Source organism: Melospiza georgiana, chromosome 2, assembly GCF_028018845.1.
Source record: "Melospiza georgiana isolate bMelGeo1 chromosome 2, bMelGeo1.pri, whole genome shotgun sequence".
Taxonomy (NCBI): domain Eukaryota; kingdom Metazoa; phylum Chordata; class Aves; order Passeriformes; family Passerellidae; genus Melospiza; species Melospiza georgiana.
The window spans coordinates 40905882-40923559 of record NC_080431.1 but is presented as its reverse complement, the minus strand read 5'-3'; the positions used below and the strand labels follow the sequence as shown (position 1 = coordinate 40923559).

Below are 17678 nucleotides of genomic sequence, written 5' to 3'. Positions count from 1 at the left end.
GGGTTTTTTTGCAAGTCTGAGGAAAAATGTATCTTCTGACAAGCAGTCTCAGTTCAGCCTAAGTCATAACTCATTTACATCATTACCATCTAATTTTACTATTCTCTCATAGTAACCAGTCCTTTTCCAGAAAGGAGTGGGGAAAAAAAAAGTGGAAAAAAAAAGTCCCGTAATGCTGAAATACAAAGACCAGGTCAAGAATTACTTCAGGTTTCCCACAGAAAAGAATCTCTCACAATTTTAAATAAAATTCTGAAACATTCCAGCAGTAACATGGCTACTTCTGAATCACAATCCCATTCTAATTTTATAAAATGTGTAGAATCTCTCATGAGGTACCTTTTATCATTGCTGGTTTTACATTTTTATTTACTGGTCTGGTAGTGGGATATTCTGAAGCTAGACATTTACAATCTCAACTATATCTTCTACAGTTTTGTATCCTCTATTAACTTTTTCACCTACAATCTCAGTTCCAGCTCTGAAATTGTCAGAGACACACTATACAGTTCAGGACCTAGGACAGATCCAGATGCAGAGCAACAGCAACTACCTGTTTTCACAGGCTTCCCCCTCAACAGCCATTCCACAGCATCTCTCCAGGGTGGGCTCCTGTGTAGCTTTAAATCTACTTTACAGTTGTTCTACCTAGAACAGAGGCAGCCAAGTCAGCAGGCTGAAGGAACACACCTGAAAATTCTAGCTGAGGAAGGATACAGTCTAGTCAATGATACAACAGGAGCAACAGATGTTGCTTTTCTTACTTGCACCTCCTTGAAAATCATAGAAACATAAAATGCCTGATAGGCCCCAATCAAGTCACTCCAAAGCTTTCCCTTTTGCAAGCTGAACAATCCCAGTTCTCTCAGCCTTTCCTCATAGGAGAGGTGCTCCATTTCTCTAAACATCTTGGGGGCCCTCCCTTGGACTCCAGCAAGTCCATATCCTTACTGTAACAGGGACTTAGCTGAATCATGCCCAGGCTCTCACCCACCAGCACCCCCAAATCCTTCTTCGTGGGGGGCTGCTCCCTCTGTCCCTGTTCATCCCCCAGCCTGTGTTAATAACAAGGGCTGCCCCAACCCAGGTGAAGCACCTTGCACTTGGCCTTAATAAACCTTTTGAGATTCTTGTGGGCCCAAGGGAATGCTTCTAGGTGCAGGCCCGGGGCTGGAGTAAGAGCTCTGATATACTCATGCATCATCTCATCAATCATCTTGCTATAACAAGATACACCAGACCTGCAACAGACTTTCCTGTTGTACAGAAAACCAGAAGGTATTCTTCTGATGAAATACAACAATGTGCATTTTTAAGGGGTTTTTTCCTTCTCTTCTGTAAACAAGTCATCTGACACTTGATCACACAAAGAACGATACTGTTATGAAAAGCAACTTAAAAGCAACCACAGCCTCTGCTGGACTTCGTTATTTCCTAAGCCATTTACTCCATTCTCTGAATTGTTCCAAAACACTTCTTAAATTTGTAATGGAGCTTCAAGGCAACTTAACAGCAAACACAGAGAACTACAGCTAATAAATATCAGTTTACTTGTCAGCAAGAAACTTAGTTATGACACACATCTCATTGCCATAAAAGTTCAGCTGTAAGAGCTTCAAAATAAATGAAAGGGAATACTAAGGAAAAAATGGTTATCAAGTCTGCTCAGAAGATCTGAGGAGATCTCAGAATTGTGGGACCATCTTTAGAGGACATCCCGACTTGCTGTCAACAACTGAGAAGCATCTGGCAAACAGCCAAAGGGGAACAAAGAAAAGTTGTTCAAGAGAAGTTTGGAACATACAAGCAACTACTCACATGAAGGAGTTGACATCGATAAGGAACAGAACAAAGCAAGTGGGCAGAGCTTCAGTGGCCTGACCTCCAGACAGAGAAGAGGTTTTATGACCAGAAAACAGAGCATCAATAAAACTACATAGAGGCTGCGTGTTGGCAAGGAGATGAAGAGATACCATGTGACAAAATGCAACCAACAAACCTTGCTGTAAAACATACTGGAGTTACTGCTTGCACGCTCTCTATTTTGGTACCTCTCCACATGTACATAAGCTTCAGTGTTCAGCAGTCTTATTCCTATAAACTGGATGGTTACTTTTTTTTGAAAGCAGCTACTTGTTTTAAGAGCCTCTACATACATAATCCCCCATACACCCGCCCTGTACCATACACAGTACAGGTATGTACTGCGTCCTTGCAAACAAAATACTTTTATTTCTTCTATCTCAATGTAATCTCAGCACTGTTATTTCAGCTGCCAAGAATTCTAGCATCTGTAATGAAAAACAGCCTTACAAAAAGTCCCATACCTAAACACAATGCCATACACCTCCTACAAAGCTGGCACACAGAATGAGTTTCTTTAAGGTACGTGCTTGAACATTGCATCTTTAACTGTAAAATGGGAGATGCTCAGAAAATGGCTCTGATTCTGTCCTTGCTTTGGTGTTTCTTCATCTAACTCACACCAACACAGATCTACCAATTCGTGTCAAAGTGGTGCAAGTCAAGAGGACTCAGTAAATGTTCCATGACATTGAGAAGTTGTTGAAGCACCCTGCAACTGAACTTCCCTAAGGCTTTCCATGGTTAACTTTCCTTCCTAGCAGATACCTTCCATTGATAACTAAGTAGCCAACGTGGTTATCCTTCAATCTACTGTGGGAACATCCAGGACACTTTCAACCAAGGGGAGGGACAGTGCCAGTAGGTTGCAAGAATAAAGAATAAAAATAAATATCACTCAAAACTCCCAACCTGCTCTTGCCTTGATAAACAAAATGTCTTACAAACAATACCTTCAAGAGCTTTTTAATGCTTCATTTTTCATATCAACTACAGCAATGCCTATTAAGTTTCCAAAAGGACTTGCCATAAAACAGTTGACAGGGAACAAAATATGTATATATAAACTGAAAGCTGGCACACAAATGCCTATGATACAAATATATAAACTCACAGCGTAATGCCAAACTAAGCATTGGCAAGCTTTATGAAATAAACATGCACCAAGTATATACTATACCATATACTTACATCACAAATGGACCCAAAATTTTACAAATCACAAATAGAAAAAAACCAAGACTATTGATTTCTGAAGAGATAAATGTACTAAATGTTTTCACTTTGATGTGGCAATGAAATCTACAGAGCACCTGAGGAAAAAAATGCTTTACGTAAGTCTGGTAGTAATGCTGGATTTCACCATGTATCTGAAAAAAGAATTATTGCTTTGTAAAATATTTAATGAAAAACACCTCCATGAAGCAGTTGCTTGACCTTCCCTTCATCTTTGCACAGTTGCAGGCAGGATAGGAAAATAACATACTGCTTCTGCCAACATCACCGCCCAAGTAGCTCAGTTGCAAGACAGTTAGCTCACAAAACATTTTTGCCTGTTGTTACAGTTTTAATCATTTGCTCCCAAAAGGAAAAAAAAAAAAAGGAAGCCTGTAAAGAGAAAAGCTAAGATTTTTGTAGTAATATTTCCAAATTGGGAACTAACTGCCACTAGACAACACCCCACAAGATTTCAACACACAAAACACCCTAAATTCAAAAATACTCTAAATAATAAATTACTTACATTTGTATTTTGTTACCATACAGTTCTTCAACAAGAATGCTTGACCAAATATGCTGCTTTGTCTTATCTGAAACTGCAAGTGAACCTTTTCAGTTCTTCTCACATTTCCTTTACTCATATCAAGCTATAGCATGAAGATCTGATAAATGTTTCTAAAAATATGTTAACAACAAAAAGAAGGGCAAGGACAACCTCCATCCTGTAAAGGATGAGGAAAATGTAGAGGTACTTAATCCTTTCTCTGTTTTAGTCTAGTTGTGTTCTCAGGGTATTCAGCACTCATCATCCAAGGGGAAACGAACAGTGACTTGCTACACCACTTAGACACATGCAGGTTAACAGGGCCAGGTGGGATCCACCAGAGAACTGCAGGAGCTGGCAGAAGGGCTCCCTGAACCCCTTTCCATCATCACTTACAGCAGCTCTGCCTGACCAGAGAGGTTCCACTCGACTGAAAGTCACTGAATGTGCCACCCAATTAAAAGAAATTCTGGAAGGACAGTTCAGGGAAGGAACTAAAGCCCTGTGAGCCTGACCTCAGTGCTGGGGAAGGTCATGGAGCAGATCACACTGAGTACCATCACATGGCACATACAGGACAACCAGGTCACCAGGGCTGCCAACATGGGTTTATGGAAAGGAGGTCCTGCTTGACCAGCCTGATCTCCTTCTATGACCAGGTGTCCCACTTAGTGGAAGAGGGAAAGGTTGTAGATTTTGTCTACCTTGCCTTTGTAAAGCCTTTGGACACTTTCTCAGAACATTTTTTTGGAAAAACTGGTGGCTCATGGCTAGGGAGGGGACTCTTTGCTGGGCAGAGGCGAAATGTGTGAGGTTCAACAAGGCCAAGTGTTAGATCCTGCACTTGAGTCTTGACAACCACTTGTGCACTACAGGCTGGGAGAAGGGCTGGAAAGCTGCCCATTAAAAAAAGGGTCTGGGTGTGCTGGTTGACAGCTACTGAACATGAGCCAGCAGAGTGTCCAGGTGGCCAAGAAGGCCCATGACAACTTGGCCTGTATCACATAGGGTGGCCAGCAGGGCCAGAGCAGTGATCATCCCCATACTGCACACTGTTAAGGTCACACCTTGAATGCTGTGTTCAGTTTTGGACTCCTCACTCCAAAATTGCTAGAGTGTGCCCAGAGAAAGACTGAAAAGATGCTTATGTGTCTGGAGAAAAAGTCTTATGAGGAAGGGCTGAGATAGCTGGAGTTGTTCAGCCTGGAGAAAAGGAGACTCAGAGGAGACCTTATTCCTCCACACAACTCCCTGAAAAAAGGTTGTAGCCAGGTGGGGGTCAGTCTCTTCTCTCAAGCAACCAGCAACAGCACAAGAGGAAACAGCTTTAAGCCGGACCAGGAAGGTTTACATTGGGTATTGGGGGAAAATTGTTCAGCACAAGGGTTTTCAAGAACTGGAACACACTGTACTGGGAGTGGTAGAATCACCACCACCTGACATATTTAACAGGTCTGCGTTGTCATTATAGTGCAAGAGTTCTATTGTTATTACATTGCAAGGGTTCCATATTGCTAGAGTTTCATACCTCTCTCATGTTTCTTGTAGGCAGCTCCTCCAAGCACTGACTCTTCCTTGTCCTCATAGCGACAAACTGATTCCAGGTCCCCTCAGCCAACCAATCCACTCTTTTATAGCACTCTTGTGATTGGCTGCAGGTGTGGCCTGTTAACATCAGGCCTGCTCCTAACTGGCTCAGCTGCAACTCTTTAGGGGGGAAGATTACTACCTTCATTTACTTATGTTCTATCCCCCTACAATTCCCCTTTTTTCTTTTAATTATGGAGTTGCAGCATTTCTAGAAGGACACATTCAAATAAATTAACATTACGACACATTCATGTATTTAATTCAGAACTAATAGTTATACAAATGTTCAGACAATGTATTATAGTACAAATATATATATTTCTGAGTGTTGGTTCACTTTTGCAGCTTTTCACAGTTTACAAAGTACCTATCTTCAAAATCTTTTATACTCATATTTAACAAACATTAATAGCTGCAATTTATATATTTTACCAGTAGTTTAGTATTCAAGTCCTTTTCCCTGAATCCAAGGGGTTATATATTCAAATCCTGTTTCCCCAAATCCATGGGGTTATATAGTAAAGTCCTGTTTCCCCGAATCCACGGGGTTATATAGTAGAGTCCTGTTTTCCTGAATCCATGGGGTCATATAGTTTAGTCCCCAATCCACAGGGTTATATAGTTTAGTCCTGAATCCACGGGGTCATATAGTCGAATCCTGTTTCCCCAAATCCACGGGGTTATATACTCAAATCCTTTTCCCCCAAATCCACAGGGTCATATAGCTTAGTATTTGAGTCCTTTTTCCCAAATCACATTGAGGTCACTATTTGTTGTCATTATAGTGCAAGAGTTCTATTGTCATTACATTACAAAGGTTCCATATTGCTAGAGTTTCATACCTCCTTGCTGTTTCTTATAGGCAGCTCCTCTAAGCACCAACTCTTCCTTGTCCTCATAGTAACCAACTGACTTCAGGTCCCCTCAACCAACCAATCCACCCTTTTATAGCACTCTCCTAATTGGCTACAGCTGTGGCCTGTTAACATCAGGCCTGCTCCTAAGTGGCTCAGCTGCAACTCTTTAGGGGGAAAGATTACTACCTTCATTTATGTTCTATCCCCCTACAGGTGTGTAGATGTAGCTGTCAGCGACACAGTTTAGTGGTGGACTTGGCAGTGCTGGGTTAGAAGTGAACCCAGTGATATTAAAGGTCTTTTCCAACCTAAACTATTTAACGATTCTGTTTCTAGTACCACAAGTACCACCATCTTAAAACACATCTCTGCTGGAAGATCTGATTGCTCAGTACCATGTTTGTTCCCTGTGACACATCTTTTCAGATGACAAATGAACTTCATATTGATCCTATGTCCTTCTTAAGGACTATAGAATCACATCATTCAGGTTAGAAGGGACCTGTTAAAGTAACTTTTTTTTTTTACTGTGAGGGTGACTGAGCACAGGTTGCAAGCAAGGCTGTGGAGTCTCCATCCATATTCAAAGCCATCTGGCAAGTGGCTCCAGGTGGCCCTGTCTGAGCAGAAGGGTGGACAAGACGAACTTCAGAGGTCACTTCCAAAGTCAACCCTTCAGTGATTCTGTGTCTGATTCTGTCAAACCCTGCCCAAGCAGTGTCAGAGACAGTAAGGTGCCCATTACCATGTGCAGTAGCACTTTTAGTACTACCAAAGAGATACAAACTCCTCTGGACAACACTTGCCAATGCTTGACCTTTCTCATAGTGAAGAATTGCTTTCTTGGAATGCACTGGAATTTCGTGAATTTTAATCTGTGCCACATCAGTGCCATGTCAGGGTAGGGGACACTACAGAGAAGCATCAGGTTCTCCCTTCTTCATTGCCTCACTGCTTTAACAAAATCACTCCTGAACCTCTTCTTCTCCATGCTAATAATCCCAGCCCTCTCAGCCTTTCCTTACTGAAGAAAAGCTCCAGATCCTTAATCACCAACATGACCCTGCACTTAACTCTTCGCAGTACCTCTCTCCTCTACTGGGAAGCCCAGAACTGGACACTCCAGATGCAGCCTCATCAGAGAGTAGAGAGCACCTCCTTCAAGCAGCTGGCAATACTCTTCCTAACATAGCCTAGAAGGCTGTCTGCCACCTTTGCCATGGCAGTGCATTACGGGCACACAGATGGTTGCCATCAAGCTACCTCTCTGCAGAGCTGTCTCCCAGCTGGTCAGCCCCCCAGTGCTATTTCATCCATGATGCAGGATTCTGCAATTCCCCTTGCTGCACTTTAAAATCTCAGCCCAAATCTCCAGCCTGGCTGCATCCCTCTGAACACAAACACAACCATGAGGTATATGAGGAACTCCTCTGTTTTGTGCCATATGGGAACTTGCTGCAGGGACAGTGTGCCAGCATTCAGGCCATTAGTAAGATGCTAGGCAGCATTTGCCCCAGTATCAGCTTCCAGAGTACACGACTGACAACTTGACTCTGGCTGGACTTCATGTCACAGACCACAAACCTCTAGGCCCAGACACTCAGGCAGTTCTCAATCTACTTCACTGTCCACTTATGTAACCCAATCCACGGTCACCCTGTGCATGCTGTGGGAGGCAGTGTCAAAAACCTTACTCGAGCTGAGGTACAGCACATCCACTGCTCTGCCTGCCTGTATCTGCAGATTGCCTACAGTTATTTTTCACCAAGGCTTGCAGATTTTTAGGAATTCAGCTGTAAGAATCATTAGAGTGGGAAACTCTTCAGCTGGATAGGCAGACCTCAAAACAGCACTCAAGAGTACAACCAATATTTTCCATAAATAATAAAAACTTAGTATTTTTTATTGCTGACAATATTATCTCAGATAAACTCAAATATTTAAAGTTATTGCTGTTTTTATTTAGTAAGCCTAAAATTTAACAGTTTTAGTGAAATGGACAATAAGTCAATTGTCATTCAAAGAGCCACGTGTACGCTCTCCAAGCCATTACCAGCTTACACACTATCTTCTTTAAATAATTAATCAAGCATTCTGACGTGAATTTTCATCCATGCCAATAATAAAAGGAAAGTCAGGGCTTAAGCAGTATATCTACAAATGGAAAAATCATCAAAATCCTGTCCCCTAAATCCGTAAATCAGGGTAAGGAACATCAGCTGCAATCCAATTACCACAGGCTTAGAGGAAAAACATAGGCAGAGTAGTAGGACAGGTTTACTCTGGGCTTCTAAGGCATCTGAAAAGAAAAGGTTAAAAAAAGTCAGAACAGAAAAAAAAAGGCCACCCTGCTCATTGATTTTTCCAGTTGGGATTTTTATGTGCTATTGTTGGTGAGCTGAAATCACACATCTTTTTAATCATTACTTTAATTTCATAACTGAGGACTATTTCACTGTGACAATAACTTTCTTAACAACTACCATTTTTCTGAAAGCCAAAACTCTAGAGGCTTCAGAATTATTCCAGCTGCTGGAATACCCTAAGGCCTCTCCAATAATGACAGAAACAAACACTACAGGTTCTAAAAATGAAATTAAAACCCAACTGCACAAGTAAAATGCAACTGATTTTCATTTAACCATGATGAAAGTGCAAAACAGTATCTGATCCCTTTTGTAACTGGAAAGGTTTCCAAAACAGCATAAATCTGTCTCGGATGAAGAAAAGCAACGTAAAAGAAAGCATCCCTCCAAAGTGTTCTCCACACAAAGAGAACAACCACTCAGGACAACCACTGAGAATTGGAGTTTCTTTTCTGTAATTATCTGATTTTTCATTATTCACTTCAATGCTGTCTATGAAACTAGATCTGTTAAGAACACATGCAAGAAAACACTTATTCCTCAAGTTTGTCAATGCAGATGAAAGTATTTATCCTTAAACACTTCTGGGACTTTTTTTTATATTTGAAAAGTCATTCAACCACAGCAAGGATGACAAGATCTGGACCTTTGGCCACTCTCCTGTCTAAACACAACCACCAAAATTAAAGTGTATATACAAAGCTATCTTACACCGAATCTTATCAGCAGAATTTTAATTTAACAATTATGCTACATGAAGTAAAGGAAAATCTGTACATATTAAGAACAAGCCCATTACTACTAGTGATTAATGACAGTGTAACGTCTTTAAAGTGATTACTATCAAAAGCAAACTACAGAAATTCAAACTTAGTCTGCAACAAATAGCAGAAGACAACTGCCAAGTACAAACAACTGAAAACTCACCAGTTTATAGCTGTCAATGGTCTACCCTGTATAGCAGTGTATTCTAGAAACAAAAGTGGATAGAGAATCGATTGGTTTGAAGAGAAAAGGAATAGAGACATGACTACTCTGAAAACATACAAGCATAATGAAGATATATGAGCACATCTGTTGGAAAGAATTATGCATTGGCTAGTGGGAGAGAAGCAAGGCCAAATCAGATAGGAAAGGCACAAGTGACTACATGTAACATAGTGAAACAAAATAAAGAAGCGGTTGAAATAATAAAAATAGAACAAAGTATTTATATAACAACAAGCTCATCTCAGTGTAATGTAAATGACTGGCTGCAGATCCGTACAGACACGACAATAGAAAAGATGAGCAATGTTACCAACTGCAACAAGGAGCACAGCAGAGAAGTAATACTTTGTTTTAATCCCATTAAGGTTAAAACTCTCACCTACAAACTTTTCTAGACTGACAGAGATCATGACCAAAATAATCAAAATATCACAGCATCTGTGAATTTAAACTACAAGCAACAGATTTCCGCTTTTTGACCTTATCTGGCTTTGGCTACAATAAAAATTTTCTTCCAAGCAGCTTGTATCATGTTTGTATGCTTTGGATTTGTGATGGGAACAGTGCTGGTAGCACACCTGTGCTTTATCTGTTGCTGACTAACACTTGGACAGGGTCAAGGCCTTTCCAGTTTCTCACACTGCCCTGCCAGCAAGTAAGCTGGGGGTGTACAAGGAGCTGGGAGGGGATGTAACTGGGACAGCTGAATCCAACTGACCAAAAGGATATTCTCTACCATATGACATCATGCTCAGTACATAAAACAGGGAGGAAGAAAGAAGAAGTAGGGGGACAATACATTCAGAGTTATGGTGTTTGTCTTCCCAAGTCACTGGGAATGATGAAGCCCTGCTTTCCTGGAGATGGCTGAACATCAGCCTGCTGATGGTAAGGAAGGAATTAATTAATTCCTTGTTTTGCTTTGCTTGTATGCACAGCTTTTGCTTTACCTACTTAACTGTCTTTACCTCAGCCCTGAGTTTTCACATTTTTATCTTTCCAGCTGTCCTCCATCCCACTGCAGGGGGAAATAACCAAGGAGTCAGGTGGTGCTCAGCTGCCCACTGAGGTTACACCACATACATCCTTTCACAGAAACTATAAAGCATTTTCCAAGAGTTTTAAACCCATTACATATGACAATAATGCTTGGAACACAAGTGTAAAAGGTTAAGGAAAGAAAATGAAAACAAGGAACAGCAGTAATCTAACCATGCATCTCTAGTTTCAAGTGGAGACCAGGAAACTCCATTTTTGATTTTTTTTTTTATAATGTGTACAACAGGTATAAATTTAGATTTATTACACTAATAACATTTTTTTCTCAGGCTCAAGTAGTCATAGATATACTAAACACAGAGATAACAATCATTCAGTTTAAGTTCATCTAATTAAGTTCATCAACACCTTCATCAGTCTGAAGGCAATGAGCTATAACATGCTATATACTACGATACAATAAGAAAAAATCATATAAAGCATATCAATTTGCTTTGAAACATATGAAACACTAAATCTAAAAGCACAGAAATCATCTGCCTTAATGCAGTCACAGCATAAGGAGCCTATTCTCCTGTGTTAATTTCTAGTATTCATCCTTTGAAGGGGCACAGTGTTAGGAACTGGCTGTGAAAGACCAAAGGAATAGACCAGCTTCAAAATGTATTTACAACATGAATTATAGGAGTACTAGTCCACTTAGCACATGAGCACAAGGCAGGGTTTATGGCAAGCAAGGTGAGAAAGAAAAAGACAAAAATGTAACCATGTGTTCAGGTAATGCTGCAAGGGATCAAGTTTTCTAAGTAAACAAAGGATTAGGAAAACAGTTTGCATGAAGTACCTTGAAACTGTGTTATTGATACATCCCATGTGCTTTCTATAAAGACATAAACAGTCTTTATCTTTAAATCATGGGTTTGGCAAAACATACATAGTCATATGTCAGGAAGAGAATTTACTGAAAAAAAATCTTCAAAATATTTTGTCCAGAAGGCAGATCATAATATGGGAGGAAATCAAAACTAAACCCTGACAGCTGATAGTTAACATAGCAGAAAAACAAATTCAACATCAAGTTTTTCAGTATGCAGGAAACACATTTACTACATTTAATATGGCCAGCAGTGAGGAATGGTAACTTATTAAATTGCTCCAGCCCAACCTTAACTGCCTCAACTTGCTACCCAACAAACCATCAGTGTGCCAGAGGAGATTGTGTAACAAACTGAAACTTTAACTAGCATGGCCTCTCAGTTAAACTGAAAAATACAGCATGTCCTCTCAGTTAAACTAAAAAATACAACACCCAAAAAACCCACTGCAATGCACCACACATGAATTTGTGTTTTAATTCTTCCCATTACCTCTATAAATTATCTTTTATAAATATACACAAATAAAATGCCCATCTTAAGCCTCTCAATGTAATGTTATGGGGCGCTTTCCAGCTTCTATTATGTTTCCCACAGCAACACTGAACAAATACAACAATGTAAGACCAAGAGACAACTAGAGGTTTTTAAAAAACCTACTACATAAAACTTTTTCTTAACAGAATACAAGGTAAATAAATTAAAATAAAAATTTTAGTCATTTGCTAATCCCCATTAACCAACAGGGCAATACAGTATTAAAACACTACTACACTGCAGCTAAAAAGCCTAGAGCAGACAGCAACTCTCATCAGCTCTTCTAATGCACTGCTTAATCTAAGACTCAACAGCACATCAATTTCCCAATAAACAGTTTTAGTTTACACAAAACTTGAACTCTGTTTTGCAAAATTACATCTACAAAACACAAGAACAGAAAAACAGATAACATAAACTAGACTAGAATATTTCAGTTGGAAAGGAGCTATGGAGCAAACATTTGCACAGGAATAAGTAGGAAAATGGAGTAGGTAATGTAACACCACTATCATTCTACTTGTCTTTGTACACATAAACTTTATTTTTTTAACTAAATAAATGCTTCCTAACTTTTTGCAAATATTATTCCATATTAAAAGAGCAACAAGTTCCAAACCAAAAAATCTAACAGCTTTTGTAAAGGCTTTAGATCTGAAGAAATTAAGGCTTTCTTGTGTACCAACAATCAAATTCAGACAAATCTCATACACCAAAATTTACTTAAAAATAGTTTTCACAAAATCTTTAAATCCTCACAAGGCAAAGCTGAAGCTTCAGTAATATTTCTGCACTAAATTTTCAAGTATATATACTCCAAACATCTCAAATAAGTACTGCTTTACTGAGTATAAGTAAGGGTATAAGGGAAGACTGTAAATTTTTAAAAGCCTAAAGACTAACCTAATGTCCAGAGGATGTATAATTTAGAATTACAAGTGTGAATGAGTAACCTAATTTCAAAATGTGCTGTAATCATCTAGCTGAAACAATCAACATGAAATAAAGTTGGCTGGCTCTTCTTCAGCCAAAATAGATAGTAAAAACAGCCATCTAATTTCTAGTTATTATAAGAAATCTTACATTCCCATCATCACTGAAATTTTCCTGGCCTCAGTGAGACCACAACACTAGAGTTCACAACACAAAGAGAAGCTTTCAGTTTTTTTGAAGGATTTAAGCTGAGAGGCAACTTTAGCAACAAAGTAATGGTCATTTTGGCACGAGTATGAACTCACTGTCATTTTAGAGTACACTGCCATTGTAATATAATAATTTCAAGTTAGTTCAAATTATGCAGTGAACACTTCCACTACAAAACAGGTCACACTAAAGCCATTATGAATTTATACAGCTATCCATATTTGACAAGAAGTCTCAAAGAACATGCTGAGCCTAACTGATATTCTGGTAGTACGTAGATAGGTGAAAGGACTGACAACTCAGGGAAACCCCCCAAGATGCACAAGCAATAATAGCAGCAATTCAGATGGACAGGGATGTTTGTTAGGATTAAGTTATACGAAAGAAAAAGCACATTTGAAGACAGCAAAAATGCGAAAATCAGAAACACCTTACTTGGCAAATACAGAGCCTTGGTACAGCACTAAAACCAGTACCCACTTGCAGTTTTGTCCACCCAGAACCCAGCATACAAGACAACAGTTTAACATGGATTTTTAGTTGCCCTCTGAAGAGGCCAATACTTCTACTAGCGTTTTACACACTAGTAAGTTACACTAGACATCATGCAGTTATTTTCAAATACTTCAGTGGCCACAAAAGAGAGACTATAAACTGAGGCATGCTCAGAGCAGATTTTTCTTCCAAACCAATCCTGAATTGACAACTAAATTGTCCACTGCTAGTAGTACTGCAGCAGATCCTTAACACTGTTATCTGCAAAAAGACAACAGCATGTTAAATCACAGAATTGGATACTTTCTTCTGTTTCCTTCCATAAAATTATTAGATTGACACGAGTGACAAAAGTAAGTTTCTTTGTTCCCGCCTCTCTGTACACAAAAATCTTTGTGCAACCCTTCACCTCGCGCTGTCACAAGTACAATCACAAGGTGAGCCAGATCAGGGAATTAGTCTGGATTACAACAAACCAGTTTTGCCAAGTTAATTTTAACCCAGAGTGAGTCTCTAATCTGTTACTGCAAGACAGTATAGAATACTACAGAAGTATTATGTCAGCGTGGCAGGGGGAGCAAGCACAGCAACCAGCCCATCTCCTGTGGAGACCAGTGTTCATGACACTGCAGCCTGTGTCACATGAGGAAATGCAAAGCACTGCTGGTTCTGTTTCAAAGCCAATTACTGCATCCTACTCAACACGTAATATTCATCCCTTCTCATGACAGCCAGCACAAACACCTTGCAAATGTGATACTAATCTTGTGACTTTCAGATAATCTCCACAATGTTTGATTTCCTTGTCTACACAAAAGCATTTTCATACTGCTTGCCAGTTCTTCATAAACATTAAAGTTAGGTTTGGAACAGAAGCACTTACTGAGACAGGCATTGGTCACGGCCCATGAAGTGCAGAGTATAATTTTGCAGACTTGAAGCAAAAATTCCACATCAACTTATTGCAAATAGGTTGCACTATCATTCTTCACATTAGTCTTGGAACACATGAAGAATTTTATTACTACTGATAAGCCAATTTGTTTAGATTTTGTTCAGTTACTTCAAGTTATTTTTCTAGTCACAAACACTCTGACAATCTTACTGATTAAGACGCTTCAGATTTTCCCGATATATAAAAATCAAGTTAGAATTTCTGTCATAACCTATATTATCTTAAGCTCCATTTAATTTATCAAGCATTGTTTTCTACCATAGCAACTAGATGCAGCCACAGTTAAATTTAAAGCTATCTTTAGGAAATATTTGGAATTTGTATTAGTTTTGTAAAAAGGCATAAAAGGTCAAAAATACCATAAAAGGTCAAAAAGACCATTTCTGTTTAAGTTTACCAGGCAGCTGAAGTATTTTGCAGTATTTTGACACCAATATGGAGAAAAGGTGGAGACCACAAGCAGTATCTTGGCTGCCATCAGTCCGCCACATAAGGCAGTGGGGGTAGTGATAGCAGGAAACTAGATAATTATTAAATATTCCACCTCTCAAAAGTCTGGCTGTATTCACCAGTATTAACTACCTGCCATTCACTTGCCAAAGCCTAATATAACCTGCTTGTTCTGTACAAGGAGTCTATCTTTGACTTGACCTCAGAAACATCAACTAAAAGAAGCATTAACATTTACACACACCTAAAGCTCGTATTTTCTACAATTTTAAGTATAAGGGAGAGCCGTTCAATCATCCTGAAACCAAAAGACATGGAGGACACAACTAATGCAAAACTACAGCTTTAAAAAATGCAGACCCCTTTGGGCAAAATTCACACAGGTACTGATGAGCAATTGCACATATGATTTCCTTGCATTTAGTAGTATCCTTACACTCGGCACTTGCAATCCCTGCGTTAAATGACACAAAGCTCAAAAGTGGGAAGAGATGTAATGGAAAAGGTATAAGCAATGGACTAAGGAATACATGGAGTAACAAAACACTTGCTGGTCTTCAGGGGGGAAAGAAGAGCTATAGTTTCCCTACCATACACTCTGAAAAGAAGTCGGTAGTTGCAAAGATGTGAAGTACCCATGCTATCAGTCCACCTTTCTAGCATTTACCATAAAGCGAATTGGGAAAGGTATGTGTCTTATGTTAATTCCACTCCTGGACACATCTTTCTCGGGCAAGGGGGGTGGAGGGTAAGCCCTGCTGTCAAGTCCGACTAACAAAAACCTGAGGAAGCCAAGCAGGCAACCTCCTCGTGCTTTACAACCGCTTGCCAACTTGATACAACGGTGACTCAAAGCTCTCCATAGGGCCCGGCCACCCACATCACAGGCCGAAGAGCAGCACAGGCTGAGAACACAGGAAGGTGCCGGTTTCATGTCATCCACATCCTCAGCGACCTCCGGAGGGGAACAATGGGGAGCCCTTCACACGGCGAGACCGCGCACCCCGCCATGCCTGCAGGGCCGGGAGGATCCGCCCGGGCCGGGCCGGGGGCTGCCTCCCCTCCCGCCACTACGGCTCCGCACCGCTACAGCCCGCAGCTCCCTCCCGGCCCGGGAGCAGGGCAGGGCGGCATTCCCGGCCGGAGGAGCAACAGGCACCCTGCTGCGGCCGCAGAGCCGGCGGCAGCACCGGGAATGGGAGCCCTGAGGGGCATCATCCGCCGGGGAGGGGTGCTCGGGAACCAGGCGGGGCCACACCGCACCCCAGAACCCCCCGGCTCCCCCCGCAAGGCGCTGCCTCCCTCCAGACACCGAGGCCGCCTACATGGCGATGGTAGAGGGGGAACATGACCTAAAGAGGAGGAGAAAAAATAAGGCAGGGTAGCTAAAGGCAGCCCCGGTACATGGAAAAAGCGCCACAGTCTCTCGTTCGGTAACACAGCCAGCGGGAGTCGCGGGTGCCCTGCGCAGCCTGTCTCGGGAGAGGCCACGGGATTGAGCCCGTTCCGGCAAGCCTGGCCGGAGCGAGGTCTGCCCGGGGGCCCAGCATTGGCATTCTCCATTCCCCCCGGGGAGCTGGGCCGCACACTGGGGCGGGCACAGGTAACTCTGTCCCGGAGGGCCCCGGGAGAGGGGGCGGCAGCGCCATCTGCGCGGTATCGCCGGCCAAGCGAGCGGCGGGGCCCGGGCGGCACCTGGGCAGCCGCCGGGTTACATCACCGCCCCTTCCCTCCGTCCGTCCCCCGGGGCGCGGCGGCGCGGCCACATGGCAGCGGGCACACACAGCCGCGCTGCCCGGCACGGGGGCGGGGAGGAGGATTAGGAGGGCGGCTGCCGGGAGGGAGGAAGGTGCACGCGCCGGGCCGCTCCCAGCCGGCGATGGGAGGGGTGGCGGGGGCTGCGCGTCTGGCCCGGGAGGGAGCGCGGCGCGCGTTACCTGCCCGGGTGGCTCCCCAGCTCACGGTCGCTCAGCGCCGCCGTGTAAATCCTCCGGTATCTGTCGGCCAGGGCCTTCCCGGAGAGCAGCAGCTGGTAGCGGCTCCGGCAGCCCAGCGGCGGGGCGGGCAGGGCTCCCAGCCCGCCGGCCGAGCCCTCCTCGGGCCCCATGGCCGGAGCGGCGCCGCCGGAGGAGAAGGAGTAGCCGCGTTCGGCACCGGTGCAGGCGGCGGCGGCGGCTCCCGCAGAGGCGGCGGCGGCTGCGGCGCTGCTCATCCCCCTCCCCGCCCGCCCCCTGCTTGCGGCGGCGCCGCCTCCTGGCGCGGCGCGGACACAGGCGGCTCCCGCTGCCTTCACCGTCGGGGCCCGGCCATGGCGAGGCCGCAGGAGGCGCCGCAGGAGCCGCCCTTCAGGCTGCGCATCCACCCGCGCTGCGGGAACAGCCCGCTCTTCCCTTCCTCCAGCGGCGGCTCCAGGCCCCAGCTACTCGCCGCTCGCCTTCCGCCCCGGGCACAGCGCCCGCCGCCACCGAGTCCCGGGAAGGACCGTGCACCGCCGGGACCGGGGGGCGGGCCGCTTGCTTCCCCCTTCCCGCTACAGGGTGTGTGCGTGGGGGCGGGGGGCGGAGGCCGGCAGTGCCGCTTCCCCTCCGGAGTTTATGCTCGGCGCTGCCGCCGCCCTCTCCCGCACGGCCGCCCCGGCCCCGCCTCCCTCCCGCGGGCAGCGCGGCCGCCGGGCGCATGCGCTGCCCCGCCCGCCCCGCGCGGCCCCCGGGAAATCCGGGAGCGGAGGCAGCGAGGGAAGGACGGAGCGAGCACCTGCTGCGTGCGGCCCGTGCACCGAGCGTGGCCGAGGGG

At 43.5% G+C, this 17678-nt stretch overlaps 1 protein-coding gene across 9 annotated transcripts in view; it reads right to left on the bottom strand.

The window, feature by feature from the left end:
- Positions 1-17097, bottom strand: part of MYCBP2 (MYC binding protein 2) — a 175914-nt gene extending 158817 nt beyond the window's left edge. For all 9 annotated transcript variants that reach the window (XM_058018892.1, XM_058018894.1, XM_058018897.1 and 6 more), the window contains exon 1: positions 16823-17097. In XM_058018892.1, coding sequence (XP_057874875.1) covers positions 16823-17097 — 275 coding nt within the window. The remainder of the gene's footprint in view (positions 1-16822) is intronic.
- Positions 17098-17678: the final 581 nt, after the last annotated feature.